The sequence below is a fragment of the Eptatretus burgeri genome, chromosome 8 (assembly GCF_056783735.1).
Source record: "Eptatretus burgeri isolate ZD-2024b chromosome 8, Ebu_testis_v1, whole genome shotgun sequence".
Lineage (NCBI taxonomy): Eukaryota > Metazoa > Chordata > Myxini > Myxiniformes > Myxinidae > Eptatretus > Eptatretus burgeri.
Genome location: NC_140968.1, coordinates 96,691,843 through 96,716,085, shown reverse-complemented (window position 1 = coordinate 96,716,085; position 24,243 = coordinate 96,691,843). Strand labels below are relative to the sequence as shown.

Sequence of the window (24,243 nt, the reverse complement as noted above, 5' to 3'; positions counted from 1 at the left end):
AAAACCGATATTACCTCAAAGTTTGAAGTCAAGTCATTCTCTGTGAAATTTTTGGGGATCATCACAAATATGCGAGTCAATTCCGCATCTTCCAAGTCTCGATTGGTGTGCGAGGTTCTCGACTGTGCAATCAAGATCTACAGCATGGTGAGAAAAGTAAAACAAAATCGGTCGTACGTCATAATTACTCCTACAAACTGACATTTGTCTTTATGCACAAGTTGTCGAAATCGAGCCCTTTTCTCATCGATTGGTAATAAATATGAAATCAATGCTCGGAGCACATTGGACTACGAGGTTCTGCCAAACTTGCCAAGGTGCGGTGGAGCTCCTCAACAAAAAATATCATTCAAGAAGTAAAAAAACAAAGCATTTCATCATCATGAGTTACAAAAACATCCACTTCAAAATTAAACCACTTGAGTAATCGTGTGATTACAGCAAGACCCTCGATCCAACAGGATTGTGCAGGTTGGAGTGCACTTACCTCCAAGCCGTCTAGGGTGGGTTCGAATCCTGACCTGACTATACACTGCCGGATTGGAGTTTTGCACACAGAGTCACACACAAGGTGCTGGCATCAGTCGGTGGACGTTGAAGACCCCCACGGCGTCTTTCAGGAAGAGTGAGCAAGTCATCTTTTTGGCAGAACGCTGACTTGGCCATTGGTGACGAACAAAATGCTCATCGCAATGGATTCTATGAACCAAATGTTGATGAGCAATAATGTACGCCGCGGGGCCATCGTGTCCTACCTGTCATTTCCAGTGCCGGCCATTGTCCTGCGTGGCTCTTCATCGAACCTGGAATTCCATTATCGTGAAATTACATTTGGTTCTTCGCAATAATGGTACTACGGTACATGGAACCAACTTGAACCACATTCTCTTCAATCATCTCCTGGTCTTCAAGCTGTTCACCACCAGCTCTCATGATCTTTTCTACAACCGTTAACCCCCTCCCGCATTTTTCTTTTCTTTTCCTTCAATATCCAACTTATCCACCCCCCGGGGTTCTCCCCTACTCCTCATCCTTACTCGCATCCCTTATTTGGCCGTCTCCATCGATTTCATCCCTCCACCATGCTGTTGGCATTTCTCCCTTCCCACCTCTTTCTGCCGTTCCTTTTGTTCTGTTGCATCCTGATCCGTTCTGTGTTCGAGCTCTTCCATGAGCCTCGACTCCTGTGCACATAAATTAATTAATAAATGTCCAAAATCCCATATGCAGGGAAAGTTATCCATTCTCTGAGCTAGTGCAGTGCTGCAACGCCGTGAGGAGTACACCAGGTCGTTTGCCATTGCTTTCCTGCAGCTAAGTCAAGACAGGAATTTGTCGTTTGCTCAGGATGCCAATGATAACTCATGTACACTTCGCGAAAGACACCGTGGGACCTTTTAACGTGCACCAATAACAGGTATTGGTGGAGTCGATCGATCAGCCATCTTCCTCCAAACTTGTCCAGGAAAACAAAACAAAAATAATTAAATAAACAAATAAATAATTAAATAAATAAAACAAATAATAACAAATAAATAACAAATAAATAAATAAGTAATAAATAAATAAAACAAACAAACCACGAAATATTTAATATTTACATCAATCTCTGATTTCAAGTAAAAAGGGAGTTCGAATCAACGCGTCAGGATGAGGATTCCCATGTGTGAGGGAAACAACGAGGGATATGGCGCCGACGAACCGAGTGGACAAGGAGGACAAACCTTCATGGGCTTTCCGTCCCTCAGCTTTTTCCCATTCAACTCCTCCATGGCGCGGCAGGCCTGTGAGGCCTTGGAAAACTTCACGTAGGCCAAGCCCTTGGATTCCTGGGTGTCTCTGTCCTTGAGGACCCGTATATCTTGGATCTCACCGAATTGCTCGAACAAGTCCCAGAGCTGGCGGTACTTCGTAGCTTTGTTCACCATCAAGAACAAACGGCTGTTTGGAGGGTCGTCTCGGTTAAAGTTTCTATAAGGTCCTCCGAAACCATCGTCATCGTTATCGTTGTCTGGGTCTCTCCCTTGGTCTCGATCTACGTCGACGTCGAAATCACCATGAGCTTCTGGCGACGCCATTTTCTTTTCCTTGCTACGGAATGACGTCAGCGCGCTTTTTTTGTTGGTTGTTGTTGTTGTTTAAAAAAAAATACACTTCCTGCCTGAATTGGACGTTTGTTCCGAGAACAGAGCATGAAAGTAAAGAATAAAACAGCGGGATTTTTTGAAGAAATATTTTTTTTTAATTATTTCTACAAGAGATTCTTAAAAAGACTAAAAAGCACTACAAGAGATTCTTAAAAATATACAAAAATAAATTAAAACTTGAGCGTCACAGGAAGGAATAATTATACATCGCCTTTTTAAGAGCTTCTTGCACAGTCGTTCATCTCCTCACGTTGCCCAATGTAAAACGATTGAATTACGAAAGCGCTTCCTCCCCGAAAAGGCCACTGGTGTTTTTCACATGTCTGCTGCTTTGTATCATTGTTCGGCTGTCGCAGTCTTGATGCTTTCATCGTTTATCGAGCAAACGCACAAAGACGTCATGACGTTTCGTCACCGCACGCATGCGCACAACACGCAGTAACGCGCACACGTTGTACGCACTGTGATGAAATAAAGGATGAGGTGACGCGCGATCACGTGTCGCGCAGCTCGCACACGGGACAGATAAAACCGTGATGCCGCGCGGTCGGTGGGATTGTCCCTGGGCATTGTCATTTACGGCGGTGGTTCACTTGGTGCTCGTTCAATGGTGAGAATTGAGAGTATACCGGACTCCGTGCTTATGCTGGCTAAGCGGTGATCGACTGCACATGTATTCCTTTATGTGTCTGTAGAGTCGGCTTCAATCAAGTGAAATAAAGCTTTACACTCCGAAGGTTTTTCCCTCGCACTCACTTCAATTTATTTCATGTGGATTAATACCCGAATGTGAAGCATGGAAGTACCCGTTTCAACATCCCCGTTTCCGTGGAAGAAAAAACAAGGACAAATGTGTCCAAGAGTAGCGTTCTAAAGGTTTTGTCATCCAACAACTGTCACCAACCGTCCAGGAACAGTCCAACTGTCACCAACCGCCATGGCTGATGTCCCCAACAGTCAGGATCTGTAACCAACGGTCAGCAGGATCTCTCACCAACTATGATCAGGATCTCTGAGCAACTGTCACCAGGATCTCCCACCAACTGTCACCAGGATCTCCCACCAACTGTCACCAGGATCTCCCACAAACTGTCACCAGGATCTCCCACAAACTGTCACCAGGATCTCCTACCAACTGTCACCAGGATCTCCTACCAACTGTCACCAGGATCTCCTACTAACTGCGTTCAGGATGTCTCACCAACTGTCACCAGGATGTCTCACCAACTGTCATCAGGATCTCCCACCAAATGCGACCACTGTGGGCGGAGCCTCAAGCACGACTTCAGCCAAATCCAGCTTGCCAATTGATGCATCGCTGCATGTGACCTCCAACCGTCAAATCTCACAGTCATTCTCTCCTGACCATCAAATGAGATGCAACTCCCAATTAACATAGGCCTGGCTTACGATGCCATGTTCGGGGCACTGGACGAACACCAGAAAGCAGCCATTTGCCAGAACAACCAAGCGAAAACATGAAGCACTCACAAAACGTGAACGGACAATTATTACCTCTTTGTTCAGCCAGATACAAAGAAGAGCCAGTTAGCATCCATAGAGCTGCCGAACGGGGTGTCAATCGCCGATGGAAAAAGGTGGGTGTCAAACATCGATAAAAGAAAATTGGTGTCGAACGTCAATGGAACAAGGTGGGGAAATGATCCGAGACCACAGCCATGTTTGACTGTCAGAATGAACTGTTCAGGAAAAGCTTGCGGTGTGTTTAATGGCTCAGATGTTCTGTAAGTCCAATGTGAAAATGATAACCAAAATAAAATGCGTAAATAAATACTCTTTCCAAGTCAATGTGCCTTGATGGAAAAGGAATAGAATGAGTCTCCGTTGGGCGAACGGCTATCTTATCGCGTGCACGAACGGTGAATATCGCTCATGCAGAAATGAAAACTGCCGTAAAATCATACGTCATTAACGTGTCGTAAAGAGGAAAAGGTTGGCCCATAAGAAAGAAGGGGAACCTGTTCTCTACCCTTCTCCAACGCATCAGAGTTAGAATCCCACCAGACAAGGGGATGGGTCTATTCTGAACATGCATTTATGGAAATAACTTGGATATTGTGTGCATTACTCGGATCCGATTCTGAAATCCACAGCTATATATACATATATATATATATATATATATATATTTATTTATTTATATATTTATTTATATATATATATATATATATATATATATATATATATATATATATATATATATATATATATATATATATATACACAGATACAGTCGTAGCCAAAAATATTGGCACCCTTGCATTTTTTTCAAAGAACTCACAATTTTCTCCAACAATAAGTTGAAACTGACAAAAGTATTTGGTCTCCACAATTCTTTATTTCACTGTTTATATTACAGAACCTTTGTTATTAATTCAGAACTTAATATATGCTTTAAAATAAGAAAATAAAAAAAATGGCATTGAAAAATTATTGACACCCTCAACTTAATATTTGGAAACACAGCCTTTGGAAAAAATAACAAGTCGAGCACTTCCTGCACCTCTCCACTAGCAGTTTGTCCCACTCTTATTGTGAAAACAGCTCCAGTTCTCCCAGATTTGAAGGGTGCCTTCTCCCAACTGCTGTTTTCAGATCTCCCCACAGGTGTTCAATGGGATTTAGATCTGGACTCATTGCTGGCCACTTCAAAACAGTCCAGTGTTTCTCTTGAACCATTCCTGGTGCTTTTTGAAGTAAAGTGTGTTTGGGGTCATTGTCCTGTTGCAAGACCCATGACCTTCAACAGAGACCGAGTTTCTGACACTGGGTTGAACATTGCACTCCAAAATGCTTTGGTAATCTCCTGATTTCATGATGCTGTGCACACATTCAAGGCACCTAGTGCGAAAGGCAGCACAGCAACCCCAAAACATCACCGAACCTACTCCATGGTTGACTGTAGGGAAGGTGTTCTTTTCTTTTAAAGATTCATTTTGTTTTCTGTAAACCCAGAGATGATGTGTTTTTCCAAAAAGCTGTAATTTGGTCTCATCTGTCCACAGGACATTCTCCCATAAGGATTTTGGCTTGTTCAGGTGAGTCTTGGCAAACTTGTCAGGCTTTCTTATGTCTCTCTCTCAGCAGTGGGGTCCTCCTACTATAGAACCCCTTATCATAGAGTTGGCGACGGATGGTGCAAGTTGAAACTGTCGTATCTTGTGTCTGAAGGTTAGCTTGGATCTGTTTGACAGTTGATCGAGGTGCTTTCTCCACCATTCGAACAATCCTTCGCCGTAATCTTCGATCAAGTTTTCTCTTGCAGCCACATCCAAGGTTGGCTACAGTGCCATGGGTCTTAAACTTCCTGATAACATTGCGTGCAGTGGACACAGGAACATCAAGGTCTCTGGAGATGGACTTGTAGCCTTGAGATTGTCTATGCTTGGCAACAATCTTGTGTCTGACCTCCTTAGACAATTCTCTGGTTTTCTTTCTTTTCTCCATGTTCATTGCGGTACACACAGTGACACACAACAGGAGAATGACTCCTTTTCTCTATTTAAACTGGTTGAATGAGTGATTTTTATATTGCAGGCACCTCAATTCACCACAAGTGAGTTCAATTACAAAGTGAAAGAGAATCACCTGCTTGAAATATAATTTTTTCAAACAACTTATTTTTTCTTGAATTATTTCTAACAATTTCTAACTCATACGAGCTTCGACAAGGTATACAAAAAAAAAAAAAACTTCTAAAAGGTGCCAATAATATTGTCCGGGTCATTTTTGGATTTACGTCTGGAATAAGCCAAGATGTCATAATTCTTTTCAGATTTTTTTTGTTTTGTTTCACTGCAAACCAAAGAAATATATACAGTATGTGGATACCAAAAGATTTTTAAATTTCAACAATTTTCTGTTAGAAATGGTGCATTACCCCCAAAAAGTGCAAGGATGCCAATATTTTGGCCATGACTGTGTGTGTGTGTGTGTCTTTTTTTCGTATACATAGTTGATGATCGTGGAAAAGTTAGTGCACTAAACGGATGAGAACGCAACAGGACAAAAGGAACAGCAGAGAGATGGGGGGAGTGGGGGACACCAACTGCAGAGCCAAAGGCAAAGACAGAGGGAGGCAAACAATGGTGTGGGGAGGAATTGGCGGGGGGGGGCAGGAGAGGAAACATGGGGTAGACAAGATGGATACATTAGGAAACTCTTAGTCAGGAAAACTGGAAATTTGGAAGAAAGAGGGATTGGGATCAGGGAAGGGAAGAAGGTTGAGGTTAATGAGGCTAAAAAAGATAATGGTTTTGGATTGGAGATGATCTCAAATGGTGGTGAACAGCTGTCATGAAGACGTGGGGGGGGAAGTATGAGATTGAAGAGGATGTGGAAGTTGGTTCCACGGGTGGCAAAAAAGAGGAACGAATGAGTGAATGTGAGTATCGATCCTGAATTTTGGTCGTGTTGAGATTATATGTGAAGTGTTACAATATAATTACAGATCCTTATATAAGGGCGCATCTATATCCTTTCAAGTGTGGGAATTGTACAATGACAATCGAATGCATCACAAAATCAATTTTATATGCTTATAGGTTTGCCTAAACAACAACAAAAAATCTTGTTTCTCATCAGGCCCTATGGAGTTGCCTGCTAGTCCAATAGACATCCTCTAAATGTTATTGACAGTGAGTGAATCTCTTTAAAAAGCACAATTAACAACTATGATTTAAATTTAAAAAAACAGTGTGTAACTGTGTACCGTCCAATTATATTGGAAATATGGACACCTCCAAAGCAATTTATTGGCTAATCCTAACAAGAGACCATCTGTTTTTTTTTTGTGTATGCCTTTTAATAATCTAATTCCGGTTTGCATTGATTGGTCCATCCAGCCCTCCACGTGGGGAATTTTTGCACTTCTTGTTTTTGAGTGTGTTGAAGTATCTGCTGGGGTTGCTGGTGCTGCTGAGGTGAAGGCTGCAAAGGTTGCTGGTCCTGCTGAGGAGGAGGTGGCACATTTCCTGGCCCGACTTTGCCATCGAACAGGCCCATTCGCACATGGAAAGTAGCCTGTTGAATCTGATTCTGGAGAAGCAGCAGAACCTGTGGATTCTTGATCTGCCTCAGTTCCCGCTGGAGGTGATTGCAGAAGACTGCAATGTCATCTTCCTCAGGGTCCTCCTTTGTTAGGGAGTTCACTAAAGCTTTCAGAAGAGCCAGCTCTTCAGCTTCCCGATTTTTGACCTTTCGTTCACCTTTTATAATGCCAGTTAAGTTTTTTGTCGACTTGGTCGTCTTGGCCGGAGGGGACTCGTGAAACTCCTCATCTGCATAGTCTTGGAGTTGAATAACTTCTGGAGTCATAGAACTGCTGCTCGCAGATGTGCTTGGGTTATCTTCTGTATCAGAGGTTTCTCCTTGTTGCTCACTCCCTTCCTGCAAAAAAAAGAAAGTAGCAATATTTTATTCAATTGTTTTTGGTGCCCAACAACAACAAAGGAAAGGTAGGGAGAAGTAACCAAAGGATTAAAGAGCATTGGAATTTCCCAAATTGCCGAGGAACTTTGGATGGCGAGCAAATCACCATCCACCCCTTAATGAAGAGAAGTCAACCCTCTAATTATAAGCATTCCTTCTCCATAGTCTTGAAGGTGTTGGCAGACAGTGACTACAAGTTCCTGGTGGCGGATGGTGGTATCTTCCATGGATGTTCACTGCAAGAGTCCCAAGATAGTGGAACGAGGAATCACAGACCCGGCACCCATCCCGGGAGATGAGTGACCAATACCCTTCTTATTTTATTATTTTAATTGATAATGAAAAAAAAAGATCACCTAAAAAGTTTTTTGTCGACTTGGTCGCCAAACCATCAGGTCCACCCCAGTGCCGTCGCAAGGCGGCGCTGAGCCGATCCCCCGTCCCATTCCCATAAGCTGATGGGGGTAGGGAACTCCTCCCCTTTCCCTCAACACAATGGCACCTAGTTCAGGCCTGGCCCAAACCACTGCATGGATCTCCAGTCTGCAGAGGTGCTCCAACACCCAAAGGATCGGTGCTTGGGGATCAATTCCCCTCGCCGACTTCCAATGGGTCCGGAGACACGCCCTGCAACAGTTCCTGGCAAAATTCACAAGCGCTTCACGGGATCTGCACCCATCATTGGGATGTAGTTAGTCGTCATTCAATGGCCTGGCGGGTCATCATTCGATCTCCAAGATCATCTGATCTCCGGGAAGTGAGGAACTGAACTGCCGAAGGGAGTGCGGGTCAGACACGTGATAAAATAGGAGTGGGGGAACCCATCGGAGTCTGACTCCACCATGGACCTCCACCCTCCGCAGGCCACTGCCAGCCAGGGCCGGGACACGTAAGCCAAATCGGCTTCCCAACGGGATCCATAGGCGAGCGAAGAGTCCAGGCCCTTCTGGTTTTACGTCCAGCGATACGTCCACACCTTAGTGATGCCAGGCCCCCACGAGGCGTGAGCCCAAAGCCGCCCAATTGGTGAAGATCATATGGGAGTAAACCATGGGATCTGGCCCAAGAGGCCAGCCGATGGTGAACCATCCGGAGCACTTCGGCAATTCTGGCAGCGCATTCGGGGTGTCACGTCGCGACGTACTAGGCCACAGGCCGGAGCACCACCCATCAGGGAAGGTGTTTGCTTTGCTCCACGAGTCGGTGCCTAGTGCTGACCAGCCCTTTTAGGTGGAATGCCCAGACCCAGTGGCTGAAGGACACTTCGCGCCGGCACACTTCCACAGGCTGGGAAACCGTCGAGGGCAGCTCTTGCTCTCGCATTTCCAAGCAGTCCAGTTTGATGTAAAATCTGGGCTGGTGAACTCTGTAGGGGATGCCTGGCACATTGGCGATGGGCTCCCAGCGCAGCGAGAAAACCGCTTCGAGAAAAATCCCGTAATGTGCTGATCGGAGGTGCTTGCCTGCCAAAAAGTGACCACCCGAAAGGGTAACCACTTCCGTGTCGGCTCGCTCCACCGCTGGAGACCAAACCGCGACCAGGTCGTCCCCGCATGTCCAGAAGGGCTGCGAGTCTCATGCACCGTGTTCATCTCGGTGTCCTTTGGCTCGTTTCACAGATATTATAGTGGACTGAGCCCACCAGAGGTGTTTGATGTTGAGGATCGGCCAATAGAGGGAAACCCATGAGGAACCCCCGCTGGCTGACTGCTTCCTCTCCATCGGGCTAATTTACCATCTGTGACCGGAGACCGAGAATTCTGACACGAGTCTTCCATTCCAGTAGATGAAGCCCCTTGGTGACCTCCAACCACATGGCCTTACAAAAGTCGAGTGGAAGGAGGTCCGTTGCAGAGGTCAAGTCCGCCGAACGGACGACCCGGGCAGCGTATGCAGAAACATCGACCGTATTGTGCCGTCATGATCGTCCATGATTCTTTGTCAAAGAAGCAAGGACCTGCATGCGGCAAGTTTGCAGGAGGGCTACAAGGGCTCCTGGGGATTACATCATGACACAGGCTTTCCAGTCCTGTTCGGGAAGTGCGATTACCTCAGCCTTTGACGGTGCATCAAAGTGTAGCTCCGAACTTTGGCGGTGCATCAAAGTATAGCTGCTAAAGGAGCTGGTCATGCATCCCAGCAGCCAGAACATAGGCTAGCCAATCGGACAAATATACACCTTCTGGTGGCTCGCCCTCCCACTCCGCAGAGGCACTCAGATCAACACGCATCGCCACCTCATTCAGGAAGATGACTAGGCTACCTTGCCCACTGGATTTCTCCAGGTTAGAGACCGAGGTCGGAGCAAACAGATGCAGCTGAATGGCCATCGCATTACACGATGCCCACCAGTGTTCAAATGTCAATGCATTCGACAACAGGCTGTGTGCAGTCATGCAACCCTGAAGAAGGTCTGCCTTGTGCTTCCAAAGAGCCTCATTCTCCACTGGTTGCCCTTTTGGTAAGGACCTACCCAAGTAAAAGAATGCCAACAAACCATCTGGCGATGTCCTTAGGTTATCATGATCTCCGCAAAATAAACTAAGTGGCGCCTTCCTACAAGTCTGCCCGGGGTGGGTAAATACCCACTCCCTGGTGTAGGAAGCAGCCGCCTTGAGCTGTCTCGTGACGGGCGTATGACCCGTGAGAATTGCGGTGCGGATGAGTCACCAGGCAGGGTGTTTGATTCCGAAGTGGACCCTGCGGCCTAGGTATCGGCGCATGTCGACGGTGACCCACTGGCCATGTGCCGTGAGAATCGACGACCAGCAGCCATCAATGAAATTGATGTATGTTCGCCACCGATCTCGATCCAGATGGTCGATTCGCTTTCAGACCTGATATAAGGAAGGGAGAGAAGGGAGGAGTAAACGAGGGGTTTTAGGACTCCCCCCCCCCGCCGGAGCGGTAGTACCTTGCCGTTTGTTAGGGGGACCCGCTCCCACGGGTTTGGTCGGATGACCCCGGGAGACCCGCTTTTCAGCTTTTGTTTATGAAAAAAAAGAAGCTTTTATGATCACTTGAATTGATAATGAAAAAAGATCACCTCTGCATTTATGTTTGAGACTGAAGTCCTTTTCTTGACGTGGGGGCCCAGGAATGACAAATGGTTAAGTACCCACTCTTGCCTTGACGTTCTTGCAGCACTTCCTGAAGGGGATAGCTTCACATATCTTGAATACTGCGTACGCAATGAAGCTATCTTTTTGATGACTTTTATATCTGCAAATAAGAGATATTACATTAAATCCTGTAAGAAGTGTTCCTTTTTTCATGCATGTGCTTGACATTACACAAAAAAAATCATGCAAATAAAAACACGATCTCAAAACTTGTAACCTCCACCACCTTATGTTTGTCTGTGAGCAGGATATATCAAAAAGTTACGGGTGCATTCAAACGGAACTTGGTAGACAGGTTGGATGTGTTGCAAGGACCAATTGATAAGATTTTAGTAAAGATCCGGAATCTGATACTAGAATTTTAGATGGGGCCAAAAACTAAATATATAGCACGATATTTCAAAAGGCTGTGGACGGATTATGGAAAAAAAAAAAAACTTGGTGGATGAGTTGGGGATGGGACAAGAACCAGCTGATTAGATTTTGGCTAAGGTCCATATCCAAATCCGGCCTGTCAGGGGGATACAAAACGTAAACTGTTCAGCCTGGTGAAGGTATGCGTTACCGAGTGCCGTTCTAGTTTGACTACTATTTTCCCAACTGCCCTCTATCGGGGCAGTACCTATTCCCTGATAATAGACAGGAAATATTAACATGTACAACAGTACTATATCATTGATCGCTCTGTGTTTAACATTCAAATGTCAAGAATAACAATATTAGTGCTCGTTATTTATTTATAAATATTACATCTTGTTTCGATATGACAAACAATGAAATAAATGGGTGCATTTGGGGGAAATAGGCTGAATGGACTGGGGTCAGGGAAGATTTTTTGAGATATAGGCATAACGTTGACCCCAGGAATGGTAGTTCAGAGGAAGAAGCACAGAGAAGGATACAAGTGGGTGCATATGTATGGAGGAAAGTGGAGGGACTAATGGCAGACAGGAAAATATCAAGGAAATTGAAAGGGAAAATCCTGGGAATCATGCATAATGCTGGCTTACATATATGGTCTGGAGATGGGAGCACTGACAGAAAACCAGCAAGAAAGGCTGTAGGTTTACAAAAACAACCAGATCAGGAGGATTGTCTCGGTGGCGTAATGGTTCGTGTGTCTGCTCCGAATCAGGGAGGTCGGTGGTTCGAACTCCAACCGAGTCAGCCCAAAGACTTTTAAAATGGTGTGTGCTTCCTTTCTTGACTGTTGGCATTTTAAAAGGATAAAGCGCAGACAAACAATCATGAGTCGGTAATAATAGCGCATTATTTGATGGGCCTAATGGCCTTCTCTTGCGTCGAAGCTACTTGTAAGGCAACTCATACACTGTATTGTGGGAGTTTAAGAGGGTCAATAGAGGGAGGATGGATGAGCTGAGTGGAGGAGATTGGTGTTAAGATGTGTTTAACGAGAGGAATGGTAAAGAGACAGCTGAGGTGGGCTGAACGGATGGAGGAAGAGAGAATGGCGAAGAAAGGAGACGTGTTGAGGAAGCGAGGTCGGCGGAAAATAGGTCGACTTGTGGCTGAGATGGGAAGATTGTGTGAGGAGAGATGTCAGTGAAGTGGAGATGGTTGGAGAGTGGAGAGGGATGGCTGGAGATAGACAGCAGTGGAGGTGTATTGTGGACGAGGCGGGGAATCAGCTTGGTACCATTCAGCCTCACCCCTTATAAAAGGGAAACGAGAAAGAAGAAAGGGAGCCGGAGGGGTAAACCAGCAAGTTCTTCACTGCCATAAAATGGCCAACGAGAACAGCACTCGAGAGAGTGCATACCTCCGCCAGGCTGAGTAGTTTACGTTTCGTATCCCACTGATAGGCCGGATCTGAATCCGGACCTCAACCAAAATCGAATCAGCTTGTTCTTGTCACCGACCCAACTCATCCACCAAGTTTCGTCCGAATCCGTCCACAACTTTTTGAAATATCATGCTATGTATCGTTTTTGGCCCCATCTCTCATTGGTGAAGAACCACTGAAAAATTTCTCGTATCCGGATTTTCACCAAAATCTAATCAATGCGTCCTCGTCACTCACTCAACCTGTCCATCAAACTTCTGAATCTGTCCAAAGTTTTTGAGATATCCTGCTCACAGACAGACAGGGGTGAAAACATAACATCCATCCACCTTCGGTGGCAGAGGTAATAGATGATGGTTTTGTCTTGGAATATTTCTCAGGTCTCAAAAAAAAAGTTAAGATGCCCCTCCCCTTTACAAGGGTTGGGCAGAAATTTAGTGATCAAATATCAACACAATAATGTCCATCCCTCCCCCCCCCCCCCCAGAAAAAAAGATCTGAAGAAATAACGGTCAATTATTGTATGGAGTGCAAAAACAAAATAAAACAATAATATTACGATATGGAGTCCTTCCTGAGCACACCTGAGCTCCTGACCACATACAAAGCTTTCATCTGCAGACTGATGGAGTACTGCTCTCCCCTCTGGGCTGGTGCTCCTGCCTCTCACCTTTCTCGGTTTCAATGTGGAAACCAAGGCATTTCGGATCATTGGTATCGCCCACGATGAAGCTGAGTCTTTGGGCATCTCACTCTCTAACCGCAGGCAGGTCAGTGGTCTTTGTCTTCTACCATCGCCTCTCTAACCTTGCCCCCCTGCTCTGTCTGTGATCTGTCCTCCCACCCCCCCCCCCCCAATATTTCCGCAGGGTACGCAAGGTCCGCCAGCAACTCCCTTCTGGTAAAACTACCAAAATCAAGAATTACTGCTCACTTTCACTCTTTCATTCCTTTTTTCCCACCTTTGGAATAAACTCCCTCACTCTGTTCAATCCCATTCCTCCCTCCAGGCCTTCAAAACAGCTGTTCACCACCACCTCTTATCATCCCACACCCAAATCCTCGATCTTTTCTACCCCCGTTAATAAACCCCAACCCACCTCCTTCGAATTCCCTGCTTTCCTTCCTGAAAGTCACTGTTGTGTCCATCTTGTTTCCCCCTTGTTCCCAGCCCATCCCTCTCCCTTCTCCAGATCTCCTAATGTCTCTGTACCCCACTGTTTTTTCCTTCCCTCTTGTCTCCTGCTCCCTTCATACGTTCTGTGTGTTCGATCTTATACGAGCCTCGACATTGTATACAAAAAAAATAAAAAAATAATTAAAATCAATTATATTTCCTCATTTTTGTTTTGGCACTCTTGGGATATCACCAAGCACAACACATTGTCTCCTCAACATTCCTCCGCTCATTCCCGCAATGAAATTGCATCGTCTTGATGGATATAATCGGTCTGATGTTGAGTGGTGCAGGCATCATGGGCCGAATGGCCTCCCCCTCCTGCGTATAATTGATTTAACTCGAGAAACACGACCAAGTCAGTTAAGCATGCATGTGCAGCGATACACTTGGCTTGACATGAGGATATTTGGGTGAATCCGAGTCGAACGAGAGGGAGGAGGGGGGGGGGGTTCAGGGCTCTGGCTCTTTAAGGAAAAATAAATAAAACCAAAACACCCCTCTGCAGCCTTGCGAGTTACAAGTTCTGACTTCAACATGTCAAAAAATAAATAAATAAAAGGAATTTTTGAAATATTAGAATAGGAGATAATGTTCTCCCCCCCCCCCCACCATCAATATCTGCCCAATGGGGTCATTAGACTCTCAGAGGGCACTAGAGCGAAATCCAAGACTCCAAAAGGGCCCCCTTTAGGGGACGCGGACCCCAAGCCACCACAACGTCGTGCTCACATCTTGGCGAGGTTATACCCGCTCTGTTGTGTTAATCATATCAACACAAGGTTCCGTCAGAATAACCAACTTTATCGGAATCTCACATGTTCGCTACGTACAACGTGCACCACCACCACCACGCCGACCGACCTCGAACATTGTGCCGTGTTGCATGCACACTGTACATGGTGGACATGTTCAGATTCCAACTTCACTGGTTCGTTCCAAGTTCATTTGCGTCCTGCTCGGCCCTGTCCAGCCAGTTTCGCTAGCAACACACAATGCCATCGATCCACCAACCCCAGTCGGTTTCGTTAGCAACACACAATGCCATAGATCCACCAACCCCAGTCGGTTTCGCTAGCAACACACAATGCCATAGATCCACCAACCCCAGTCAGTTTCGCTGGCAACACACAATGCCATCGATCCACCAACCCGCGCCGGCGATTTTATAACATTTCCTCCTTACCGGTTGTTCCGAGAGTCTCTGCCATTTCACTTAGGGTCTTATTTTTCGAAAAACGATTCGAATAACCTTTGGACGTAATATCGTACAAAGCAGGTTTTTTCTGCCACAGCTGAATCAGCGCATCCTCGCGTTCTTCAGTCCAGAAGTTCTCCATTTTGGTTGGTGAAGGAAGCGCGAGGCAGTGCTGCTCGCTCTGATTGGCTCAGCGGGAGCACACTCGTCTCGTCGCGTCGTGAGGGCGTCTGCACCAAAGGCCAAATATCAAGCACAACCAAGCAAGACCGAACGACCGACGGGGCCCGACGCGACTTTACATGACCGCACTAACAGAATTTTCTACAAGGCCAACCGGTTGTGTGAGCTGGCCTGAAGGGATGCGTACTCACCTCTGAGCCATCTAGTTTCGGTTTGAATCCCGACCAAGCTATAAACTGCCATCCTGGTGTCTCACAAGCATAGCGAGGCATCAATGTGTGCCGGTCCTCGGTTGGACATTAAACGGACAGGCTCGTCTGCCTGGGATTCGTTGGTGGATGTTAAATATCCCAGTGTGCTTCATGAAGACGAGGCGCGTTATCGCCGGCACCATGAACAAATGACCAATTCCTGCTCGATAAACCCATCGAGGGCACTGCATCAGCGCAACAGCTGCACTCTCAGCCAATGATGCAACCAGCAGCCATGTGCTGCATGTTACAGTTAGAAAAGGACAAGGGAGCTCGTTATTATGGTTCCCGGGAGACATTAAGTGTTGTCTTGGTGTCCTGCTTTTTGACGAATACTTTTCCGTGTGTGTGTGTGTGCGTGTGCGTGTGCGTGTGCGTGTGCGTGTGCGTGTGCGTGTGCGTGTGCGTGTGTGCCTCCTTTATCAAGGCAGCGTTATGCTTTGTCACCTTGCTGAGGTCCTAATTCAGCCTTTTTTTTGGCCTGCTCAACAATACCTGAACTTGGAAAAGGCCGCAACGATTTCTAAACGATAAAGTTTTTTTTTTTTTTCACTTTCCTCACTCACTGCATTGAATGCCTGATCATCATACCAACAAATCGCTGGATACATTGCCATGCTTATAAACGCCCAGAGATGCCAGCATTCGTGGTTTTATTTCATTTCCGCACATGCCATAACCTCTAGAATCTCTCAAATTAAGCTGAAATACAAAATTTAAACTTCTTTATCGACTTCAGCAGCAGTTCCGATTGTTTAAAAAAAAAAGTGTTCATTTGTCCAATTCGGACATTGCTTGGGTGTTTTCAGGTGCATAGGTTTACATGACCAATCCAATCACTAATCGCTTGCCAAGCCAGCCGTTCCTTATCAGCCGTTTCAATGGAGTGTTTGCTTGAGTGCTTAAACCATTTGGCGACACTCTACAATATTCACACTGTCACACTGAATATATCGATTGACTTGACCAAAGTTCAGGGCCCATTCGCCTGCGTTTCGCCGTGCGGTCTCGCACAGTGCATCAGGCGGTGCTTTGCTCGCTGAAAATATGCAATTTTATTTAACATCACATTTACCTTTTTTGTACGATCTTTTGTTCTACGACCCGTCATTTCGGCATAGATAGATACATATGAAAAATTTAACGTTTTGTTTTTAATAGTTTCTTCAACCGTTTCATTGGAGTGCTTGCTTGAACGGAGTGCTTACCATCTCCAGTGTTCAGAAGGCAAAATAAATTAGATGATTACAATGAGTAAAAAATGTTTTCAGTTGGTAGAAAGCAATGATTCACCACATCACGGCAGGACAGCCGAGAGATACGCACACTCGCTCTAAGCTCTCGTCTGGGTATGAATCCCAACCCAGCTATAAATTGTCATCCCGGTGTTTCACAGGAAGGGTGATTCACCAACGTGTGTGCCATGAAACTGGACACTAGACGTCACATCTGCCAGAATCCCCTCCCCCTCCTCTCTCCCCTACCCCTCTGTTAAGGACTGACAGTTTAGTTTTGAATTTGGCAGGGAGATAGCGTGGGTTTTTAATGCTCCTGCTCAGTTATGTTTATGTAGAAACCGGCGGTGAAAAAGAGAATGTTGCTATTTGGCCATGTTTTATTGCCCTTCCCTTCACTTTGGTTTCCTTCCCTTACCGGTAACTTCCCTTCCCATCCCTTCGCGCCGCCTTCCTTTCCCATCCCTTCGCGCCGCCTTCCTTTCCCATCCCTTCGCGCCGCCTTCCTTTCCCATCCCTTCGCGCCGCCTTCCTTTCCCATCCCTTCGCGCCGCCTTCCTTTCCCATCCCTTCGCGCCGCCTTCCTTTCCCATCCCTTCGCGCCGCCTTCCTTTCCCATCCCTTCGCGCCGCCTTCCTTTCCCATCCCTTCGCGCCGCCTTCCTTTCCCATCCCTTCGCGCCGCCTTCCTTTCCCATCCCTTCGCGCCGCCTTCCTTTCCCATCCCTTCGCGCCGCCTTCCTTTCCCATCCCTTCGCGCCACCTTCCTTTCCCATCCCTTCGCGCCACCTTCCTTTCCCATCCCTTCGTGCCACCTTCCCTTCTCCTCCCCCCACCTTCCATGGACATCTTCAGGTGGTCTCCACGTGCTGTATGAACATGCTGTTTTAACGTAACCTATTTCGTTCAAATCTGTACTACCACTCTCTTCACAAGTCCCACTAACAAAGGCAAGTTGAGCTCCTCCCCTCACACTTACCTCCTCCCAAACCCTTCCCACGACTCTCCCCCATCCCAAAATATATAGCAACGTTTGGTGAGGCGTCACTCTGCCCACTCCCTCACTCACCCCTCCTGCACCCCTCCCCCCCCCCCGTATTCCCTTCAGCAAAGCGAGAGGTTGTATCTGAGAGCTATATAATATTCAATTGTAAAAAAAAAAATTCAACAATTTTCAAAATTTTCCCAACTGCTGTATTTAAATATTTCTTGTTTATTTAATTTTTCCTTATTAAAAAAATTCATCTTACATTATTTAATTTCAATAGTATAATGAACCGTTGGGATAAAGCCTGGTGTTGGCGCAGTGGTTAGGGCAGCGGCTTGGGATCCAAAAGGTCCTCAGTTAAAGCCCCGTTGGGCCACTGAATTAATACACCAGAGGGTTGACTCAGCCTGTCATCCTTCCGAGGTCGGCGAAATGAGTACCAGTATACTGGGCCAGTGTATACCCCGGTTAAAATAGGTGTACCATATCCCTGTGTCGTAAGAGGCGACCAGGGTTGCGTCAGGAAGGGCATCCGGCGTAAAACATGTGCCAAATCACTATGCGGATCATACGGATGATCCGCTGTGGCGACCCCGAACGGGAGCAGCCGAAAGAAGAAGAAGTATAATGAACCGTTGGGGGGGGGGGGAGTTTGTTTTCATTATGAGGTAGAATTTCTGGTGCTACCAATTAGCTATTCCAAGTTTGCTATACTGGGAACCATCAGTGATCTCCCATCGCAGCCCTCTAATTTATTTATTAATAATGCAATCACCAGAGCAATGAGGGAAAAGCATGTACTTATCAAACCAGGTATACAAGGAGACAAACCTTCATGGGCTTTCCAGGGCAGTTCAGCTGTTGGCCATGTGGGATCCAAGCGGAGTCGAGTGGGGTGCCAAGTGTAGTATGCCCAGTTTGCGTTCCAGGTGGAATAACCCAAGAGAATGGGTGGGCGCTGGGCCCCCTGGCAGGGAAGTAGAGCCGTGTGTTCTGGACAGACCTTGGTGGTGTCCAAGCCGGGTGCAACGGGTATATCAATCCTGTCACCTCTTCTGGTCTTTCTCCTGTGGTGTGCCTCGGGTCTGTCAAAGCTTAGTTTGATAAGGACCTTCCACTTGTATGATAACTGGGGTGAATATTTTAATGTAAATAAAATTGTATAAAATGTTTCCATGTTCCTTAAATACACACTTGAAGTCACTGTCTCCAGATTTATTTCGGGTCAACATGACCAATAAAACTTCGGTTTTATAAGTCAAATAAAGAACGGATTTGGTCTATTTTAAACTTCTCCCCCTTCAGCTGCGCCAAACTGCTGCCGTCACCATTTTGAGTTGCATGTTGCGGAGAGATGGCTGGCACATAGCTTGGACAACCGGGACATCCAAAATTGGGCTTGATATCTTCTTACTATAATTCACAGTCTGTCCGTTCCCAGGTACCGCAAAAACGGCTGAACCGATCGCAACCATTTTTTGGGTGTGTAATCCTGGGACCCCTTGGAGTAAAATAGGCATAAATAGAATAACATGACCCCCTTGACGGCTCCCTAGGGAGCAGGTACTTCGCGTAACAGCAAACATGCCATTGACCCGGTCCGGGATGTCTTGGCTGTTTGGCTGAGAGGATCGCCGTAATAATATATTACAAATTATGCAAAGCATAATCGACAGTATACCGACACGAGCAACAGAACAAATAGAGATTGAGGGATACCAGCTTCAATGAAGAATCATTTCTCATGGTGAATACTCTCAAAATGTAATAAAAGGTGTTTCAAAAGAAAGTGCAGGAGAAACTTAACACCTCTTGTATAAAAAGATAAGTATTTCAGAGAGAATAATTAATTGTCAAATATAATAAAGACATATCAGAGGAAACAAGATTTGATTTTGAAAATTATTGAACAGTTGCAGCAAATTTATAGCAACGAGCAGAATTTGCATCGTTTCTCACCTCCACCCTGCCCCCCCCCAAATCCCATCCCAACCCCAAGACCACCGGCAGGGAGAAAAACACCCCAATACATTATTTGGGGTCATGCTGATCCCATATGGCAAGTATGGATGTAATCTGCCCAGAACTGTAGCAGGAGTAGCGTCGCGCGCGCACACACACACACACACACACACACACACACACACACACACACACACACACACACACACACACACACACACACACACACACACACACACACACACACACAGACACACACACACAGAGAGACACACACACATACACACACACACACACACACACACACACACGCACACACACACACACAGAGACACACACAGACACACACACATACACACACATACACACACATACACACACACACACACACACACACACACACACACACACACACACACACACACACACACACACACACACACACACACACACACGCACACACACTATAGTAAGGATTTCTGACAGGCGACCCATTCATTTGTGGGCAAAGTTGGATGCATCTACATGTTTTGAAACACTCGCTGCAGTTCTTCAGCCTGGATAGCCTCTGAAAAGTTCGCCTTAAGACCTTCTATCATTTGGAGATTGTTTGCATCGACTGTTTTTGAGCTTTCCCTACAAATAAATATCCAGAAGGGTTGATGGGAGAACGAGGTAGCCATAAACCATGAGAAAGTTTGCAATCTTCAAAAACTGTACTGACTGTATGCACACTTGTATGTGCTCCGTGTGCAATTGCAGTCTTGCTGAAACCATTCTTGTTTCTTCTCTTCAGTTATTTCTTTGAAGAACTGCCAAGGAATATCATTAATGTACCAATCAGAATTTACGGTGTCTTCAAAAAATATTGGTCCAACAACAGGCCTTCTGGAAAGGGCACACCAAACCGATTTCTTGATCATGCAAATACTGCATGAGGCAATGGTTTTTTGAAGACTGCATAAGGATTCTCTGTGGCCCAGATCCTGGTATTCTGGCTATTCATATAGCCAGAAATGTGGCACGATGCCTCATCCGTAAAGAAGGTGCATTCAAAAAACCTGATCCCCCTTTTCTGTGAAATTTGAGAACCATTGACCCCGTTCACCCACTCATCTATCTCCGAGTGCAAATTCATGAACAAACCTCATTTTATTCCACATGACTCTGTATATGGAGGTTAGTGAGACACTGACTTGTTCCACCAAGTGTCTGAGCGATTATATTGGCCTTTCGCTCTGTTTAATTTTTTTGAAAGGGAAGTTTGTGTCAGTTGTCCCAGTTAAAAATCCCACTGTATCTTCGTTTGGCCAGGTGAAGATCTCGTTCTCACAACCTGAAGCAGGTGCCTGGGGCACCTTCATAACATTTCTGTGAGCAAATAGACCCAGTGATGGCCATCTTTCTGGGTAAGATTTTATTTTGTTTACAAACTAGAGGCTTGAGAAAGAGCTAAAACAAAACAAACTAGAAGGGCACTTGGTAGAGTGCATACCTCCGCCATGTAATGCTTGATCCACGAGAACATATCGGGCCCACAAAATTTTTGAAATATCATGTTATGTATCGTTTTTGGCCCTATTTCTGAATGGTGAAGAATCGCTTTAAGAATTACATAATTATTGTATCTTGATCCAGATTCGGATCTTCACCAAAATCGAATCAATTTGTCAGGGTCACACACGCAACCTGTCCACCAAGTTTCATCTGAATCCATCCACAACTTTTTGAGATATTGTGCTATATATTAGTTTAACCCTGTCTCTCAATGGTGAAGAATCACTGAAAAAAATTATCCGATCCTGATCTTCACCAAAATTGAACCAACTCTTCCTAATCACACACCCAACGTGTCCTCCAAGTTTCGCCCAAATCTGTCCACAACTTTTTGAGATAGCCTGCACACAAACAGACAGAGACAGACAGACAGACAGAGAGGGGTGAAAACAACCTCCTTCACCTTCGGTGACGGAGATAAAAAAAAAAAACAGAGCACAGGGGAAAATGGGGAAACACTAACAGCAGAATAGAGGGATACTTGGAGGAAGGAAACGGGCAGAACGACAGTTTGGGAACAGAGCAATTGGAACAGTGGGGAATGAACAGTTTGATCTAGAACAGTGCAGTTGAGTGTGGGAGTTCAGAACCAAGGGGTGAGAGGAGTGTTAAGCCAAGACAGTCCAGGAGCGTTCAAGTCAAATGTTGGGTACAGCCGAGGACTCCCACAGCTCAAGCCAAATGACGGAGACGTTGAAAACTACACTTGGAGCACTGGGCAAGGAGAGGTCCACGTTGTGTTGGCCGGACAAACTCTGGGGTTTACGCTTCCCTGGGTTCACCTGGGGTTCACGCTCAGCCCCAATCCTTTTCAAATGTGGGAACTACCGCAAGCGAACAGTCTCGAGGACCAACTGTCACTCAATTGGTGACCGTCCGGGTATTAGATTTGACATGTCCACCTCTGGTCCACCGTTAGAATATGTTATGTAAACCACTCGATTGACAGTGCAAGCAAAACTGCAGTCGGTGTTTCAAAATTTGATATGAGCATTTCAGTTGTCCGTGCTATTGATGAAAAACAAATATTGTAAATCGAGAATGAGCTAAACGAAAAAAAGCGATATTGAAATCATAATTTGTTACTCAACTGCTTGCAGGTAAAAGATCTTCGTCAGACACTTGTCTGATGTCATCAAAAGGGGACTGGGCAGTGAGAAACACATTTTTTAAGTACTCTGAAGAATTAAAAAAATAAATTGAACATTTAAAACCAAAGATGCAGGTTTTTTTCTCAACATTTGGATTTAACTTTGCAATACAATTTGTCATTCACCAGAATTTTTCGCAAAAATAAATTTTTCACATCATAGTTTCACTTTCAACCCTAATTTTATTTGGCTCCTTCTATTTTACATCCATTTCAGGAATCTCAAAAAGGAAACTTCTACATGAAAATGAACAAGTAAATTAAGAGATTTAAAAAATATATTTGCTTGACAGAATAGTGTAGAAATCCACAAGTCAACATTTATCGGCAATCGAAATTTTCGTCCGAGGACAGTCAATCGCAATGTGAAAAGCATTCACTTCATACAGTCAAACCAAATCGGTATGTTCAGGGTACAGAAAATGCATCGATTTGCGATTCCTTTTGACGTGTGGATTCGTATACTATCCTCTAACCATCGAGATTACTGAATAGCCAATTGCTATTGACATCGACCGATTACTGTCTGAACGTGATAAAAAAAATAATCCAGGAAAGCCAACATATAATCAAATTAATGAATGATATAATCTGATTTCTAATTGGAATAAACTGCTAAACACACGTCACTTCAATCAGTTTTTACAGTGGAAATAGGCCACGGGTGTTGCATGGATGGCATGTGATAAACTACATGAATTTCTGGACTCGGTTGGTGATTTGTCACAAATTTCGTATTCTGGAATGCCTTGCTGGAGAACTAAAAGTAAATGGGTTAACCTAACAGCAAGACTGAACACAAATCATTTGCACGTTAAAATATATGTTTTGTGAGTTGTCCTGCAGTTTTCTTTCTTCTTCTTGCCTCCGAAGTTTGTAGTTGTAGTCACAGCAACAAAGCACAAAAATTTACGAGCTGTCAGCTTAACTATCTCACCTTTTGACATATTGAAAACACGAAAAAAAATTGACGTGTAATATAGTGACTTCTTACAGCTAAACCTGTCCAAATGTCGACATTAGCAAATGGTATATGGAGCAGACTGCTTTTTTGGCATGGATGCAATGTTGCTCCATCCTTCCAAAATAAGAAGCAAAAGCTAATGATGAAGACATTCAAGACGAAGGTGTTCTTTTTTTTTTTTTTTAAAGACTTAAGAAAAATTTAACTGCACACCAAACCAATCATGTTCCTGGAAATCATGGAGGAAAGACACATTGCAATGTGGTTAATCAGTGTGTTAAGTGTCCACACCAGCTGGGCTAGGTCACATGGAGTCATGTCAGCGTCCCTCACGGAGGAGTCACCGTTGATGTCCGTAATCATAGATGTTGTCAGTTGTCACCGTCAAAGTCATCAGAAGTCAAGTGTGCTCACTGCGAAGACAAAAGCAATCGTCATTAGTCGTTATTTTTTCTGTTTGCTTTGCTTGATAGGTAGAGACAATACGGCGTCATTTCCTGCAGATTGCTATTATCAAAACACGTCAATTCAGGCAAAACTTGTGTCAGTGCAGAGGTAAATAAAGCTCATGCACAATCTTTTCATCTGTGTCCAAGACAGGAAAGCTTAACTTGACATCCATCATCCAGAGGGAATGCGTGAAAATGCTCGATAGTCAAAACTTTGGACGTTACAAGATATCATTACTTCATTAAAATTAAGCCAACTTCTGTGCAGTGATAAATGCCTGGAAAAAAAAGTAAACTGCATGTGATAAGAGCTACCATCTCACCCTACCTCTCCCTCACTTTGGTGCAAACATAATCTTTTGGGGGTGGGGGGAGGTGCCAGAATGGAACTTGGTTGAAAAATATTTTCATAAAAGTTTAAAAAATAAAAAAAATACAGTATTAGGATTTACAGTTCGTTACTCTCTATTGTAATGGTTTAATAAAACCAGCCACACGAATGTTTATTCCATTCAATAAATGTCCTAGTAATGCAGAATACGATGTTCAGTAGCAAGATATTCCACACTTCATAAATTAAAATTAATGCCATGGGAGTTTGAAGAA

At 44.9% G+C, this 24,243-nt stretch overlaps 3 protein-coding genes and 1 long non-coding RNA gene across 7 annotated transcripts in view; 1 reads left to right on the top strand and 3 right to left on the bottom strand.

Moving 5' to 3' along the window:
- Positions 1 to 2,118, bottom strand: part of LOC147022336 (RNA-binding protein 45-like) — a 48,822-nt gene extending 46,704 nt beyond the window's left edge. Inside the window, exons 1-2 of one of the 2 annotated variants that reach the window (XM_085893106.1) lie at positions 1,725 to 2,118; positions 15 to 137 (exon numbers count right to left, since the gene is read on the bottom strand). In XM_085893106.1, the coding sequence (XP_085749232.1) occupies positions 15 to 137; positions 1,725 to 2,078 (477 nt within the window). In that variant the 5' untranslated portion in view covers positions 2,079 to 2,118. The remainder of the gene's footprint in view (positions 1 to 14; positions 138 to 1,724) is intronic. The other variant, XM_085893105.1, reaches the window with a different exon arrangement.
- A 508-nt stretch (positions 2,119 to 2,626) lies between these two features.
- LOC147022335 (uncharacterized) lies at positions 2,627 to 3,941 on the top strand. The gene is made up of 2 exons (XR_015061189.1): positions 2,627 to 2,757; positions 2,843 to 3,941. It is a non-coding gene; the product is annotated as an uncharacterized LOC147022335 (long non-coding RNA).
- A 545-nt stretch (positions 3,942 to 4,486) lies between these two features.
- Positions 4,487 to 17,577, bottom strand: LOC147022334 (uncharacterized). Of its 2 annotated transcripts, none has more exons than XM_085893103.1 (3): positions 14,888 to 17,577; positions 10,645 to 10,820; positions 4,487 to 7,556 (listed from the first exon to the last, which is right to left on the bottom strand). In XM_085893103.1, exons 1-3 carry the CDS (start codon positions 15,039 to 15,041, stop codon positions 6,972 to 6,974), a joined length of 915 nt encoding a protein of 304 aa, XP_085749229.1. In that variant the 5' UTR covers positions 15,042 to 17,577; the 3' UTR covers positions 4,487 to 6,971. The 2 variants fall into 2 exon arrangements, with proteins under 2 accessions (XP_085749229.1, XP_085749230.1); XM_085893104.1 differs by lacking the exon at positions 14,888 to 17,577 and adding an exon at positions 14,566 to 14,859.
- A 3,361-nt stretch (positions 17,578 to 20,938) lies between these two features.
- Positions 20,939 to 24,243, bottom strand: part of RBM45 (RNA binding motif protein 45) — a 46,105-nt gene continuing 42,800 nt past the window's right edge. The window contains exon 10 of one of the 2 annotated variants that reach the window (XM_085893102.1): positions 20,939 to 21,415. The gene's annotated coding sequence lies outside the window, so the exon portion shown is untranslated. Of the gene's footprint in view, positions 21,416 to 22,387; positions 23,602 to 24,243 lie in introns of those variants that run through there. The other variant, XM_085893101.1, reaches the window with a different exon arrangement.

What these genes read in the sequence shown, in the direction of transcription:
- LOC147022334 (XM_085893103.1), bottom strand. Translation starts at nt 15,041, where the DNA reads ATGGAGAACTTCTGGACTGAAGAACGCGAGGATGCGCTGATTCAGCTG. An exon ending in AGAGACTCTCGGAACAACCG is followed by an intron (nt 10,821 to 14,887) that starts GTAAGGAGGAAA and finishes TCTTATTTGCAG; the next exon opens with ATATAAAAGTCATCAAAAAG. An exon ending in TCTCAAACATAAATGCAGAG is followed by an intron (nt 7,557 to 10,644) that starts GTGATCTTTTTT and finishes TTTTTTTTGCAG; the next exon opens with GAAGGGAGTGAGCAACAAGG.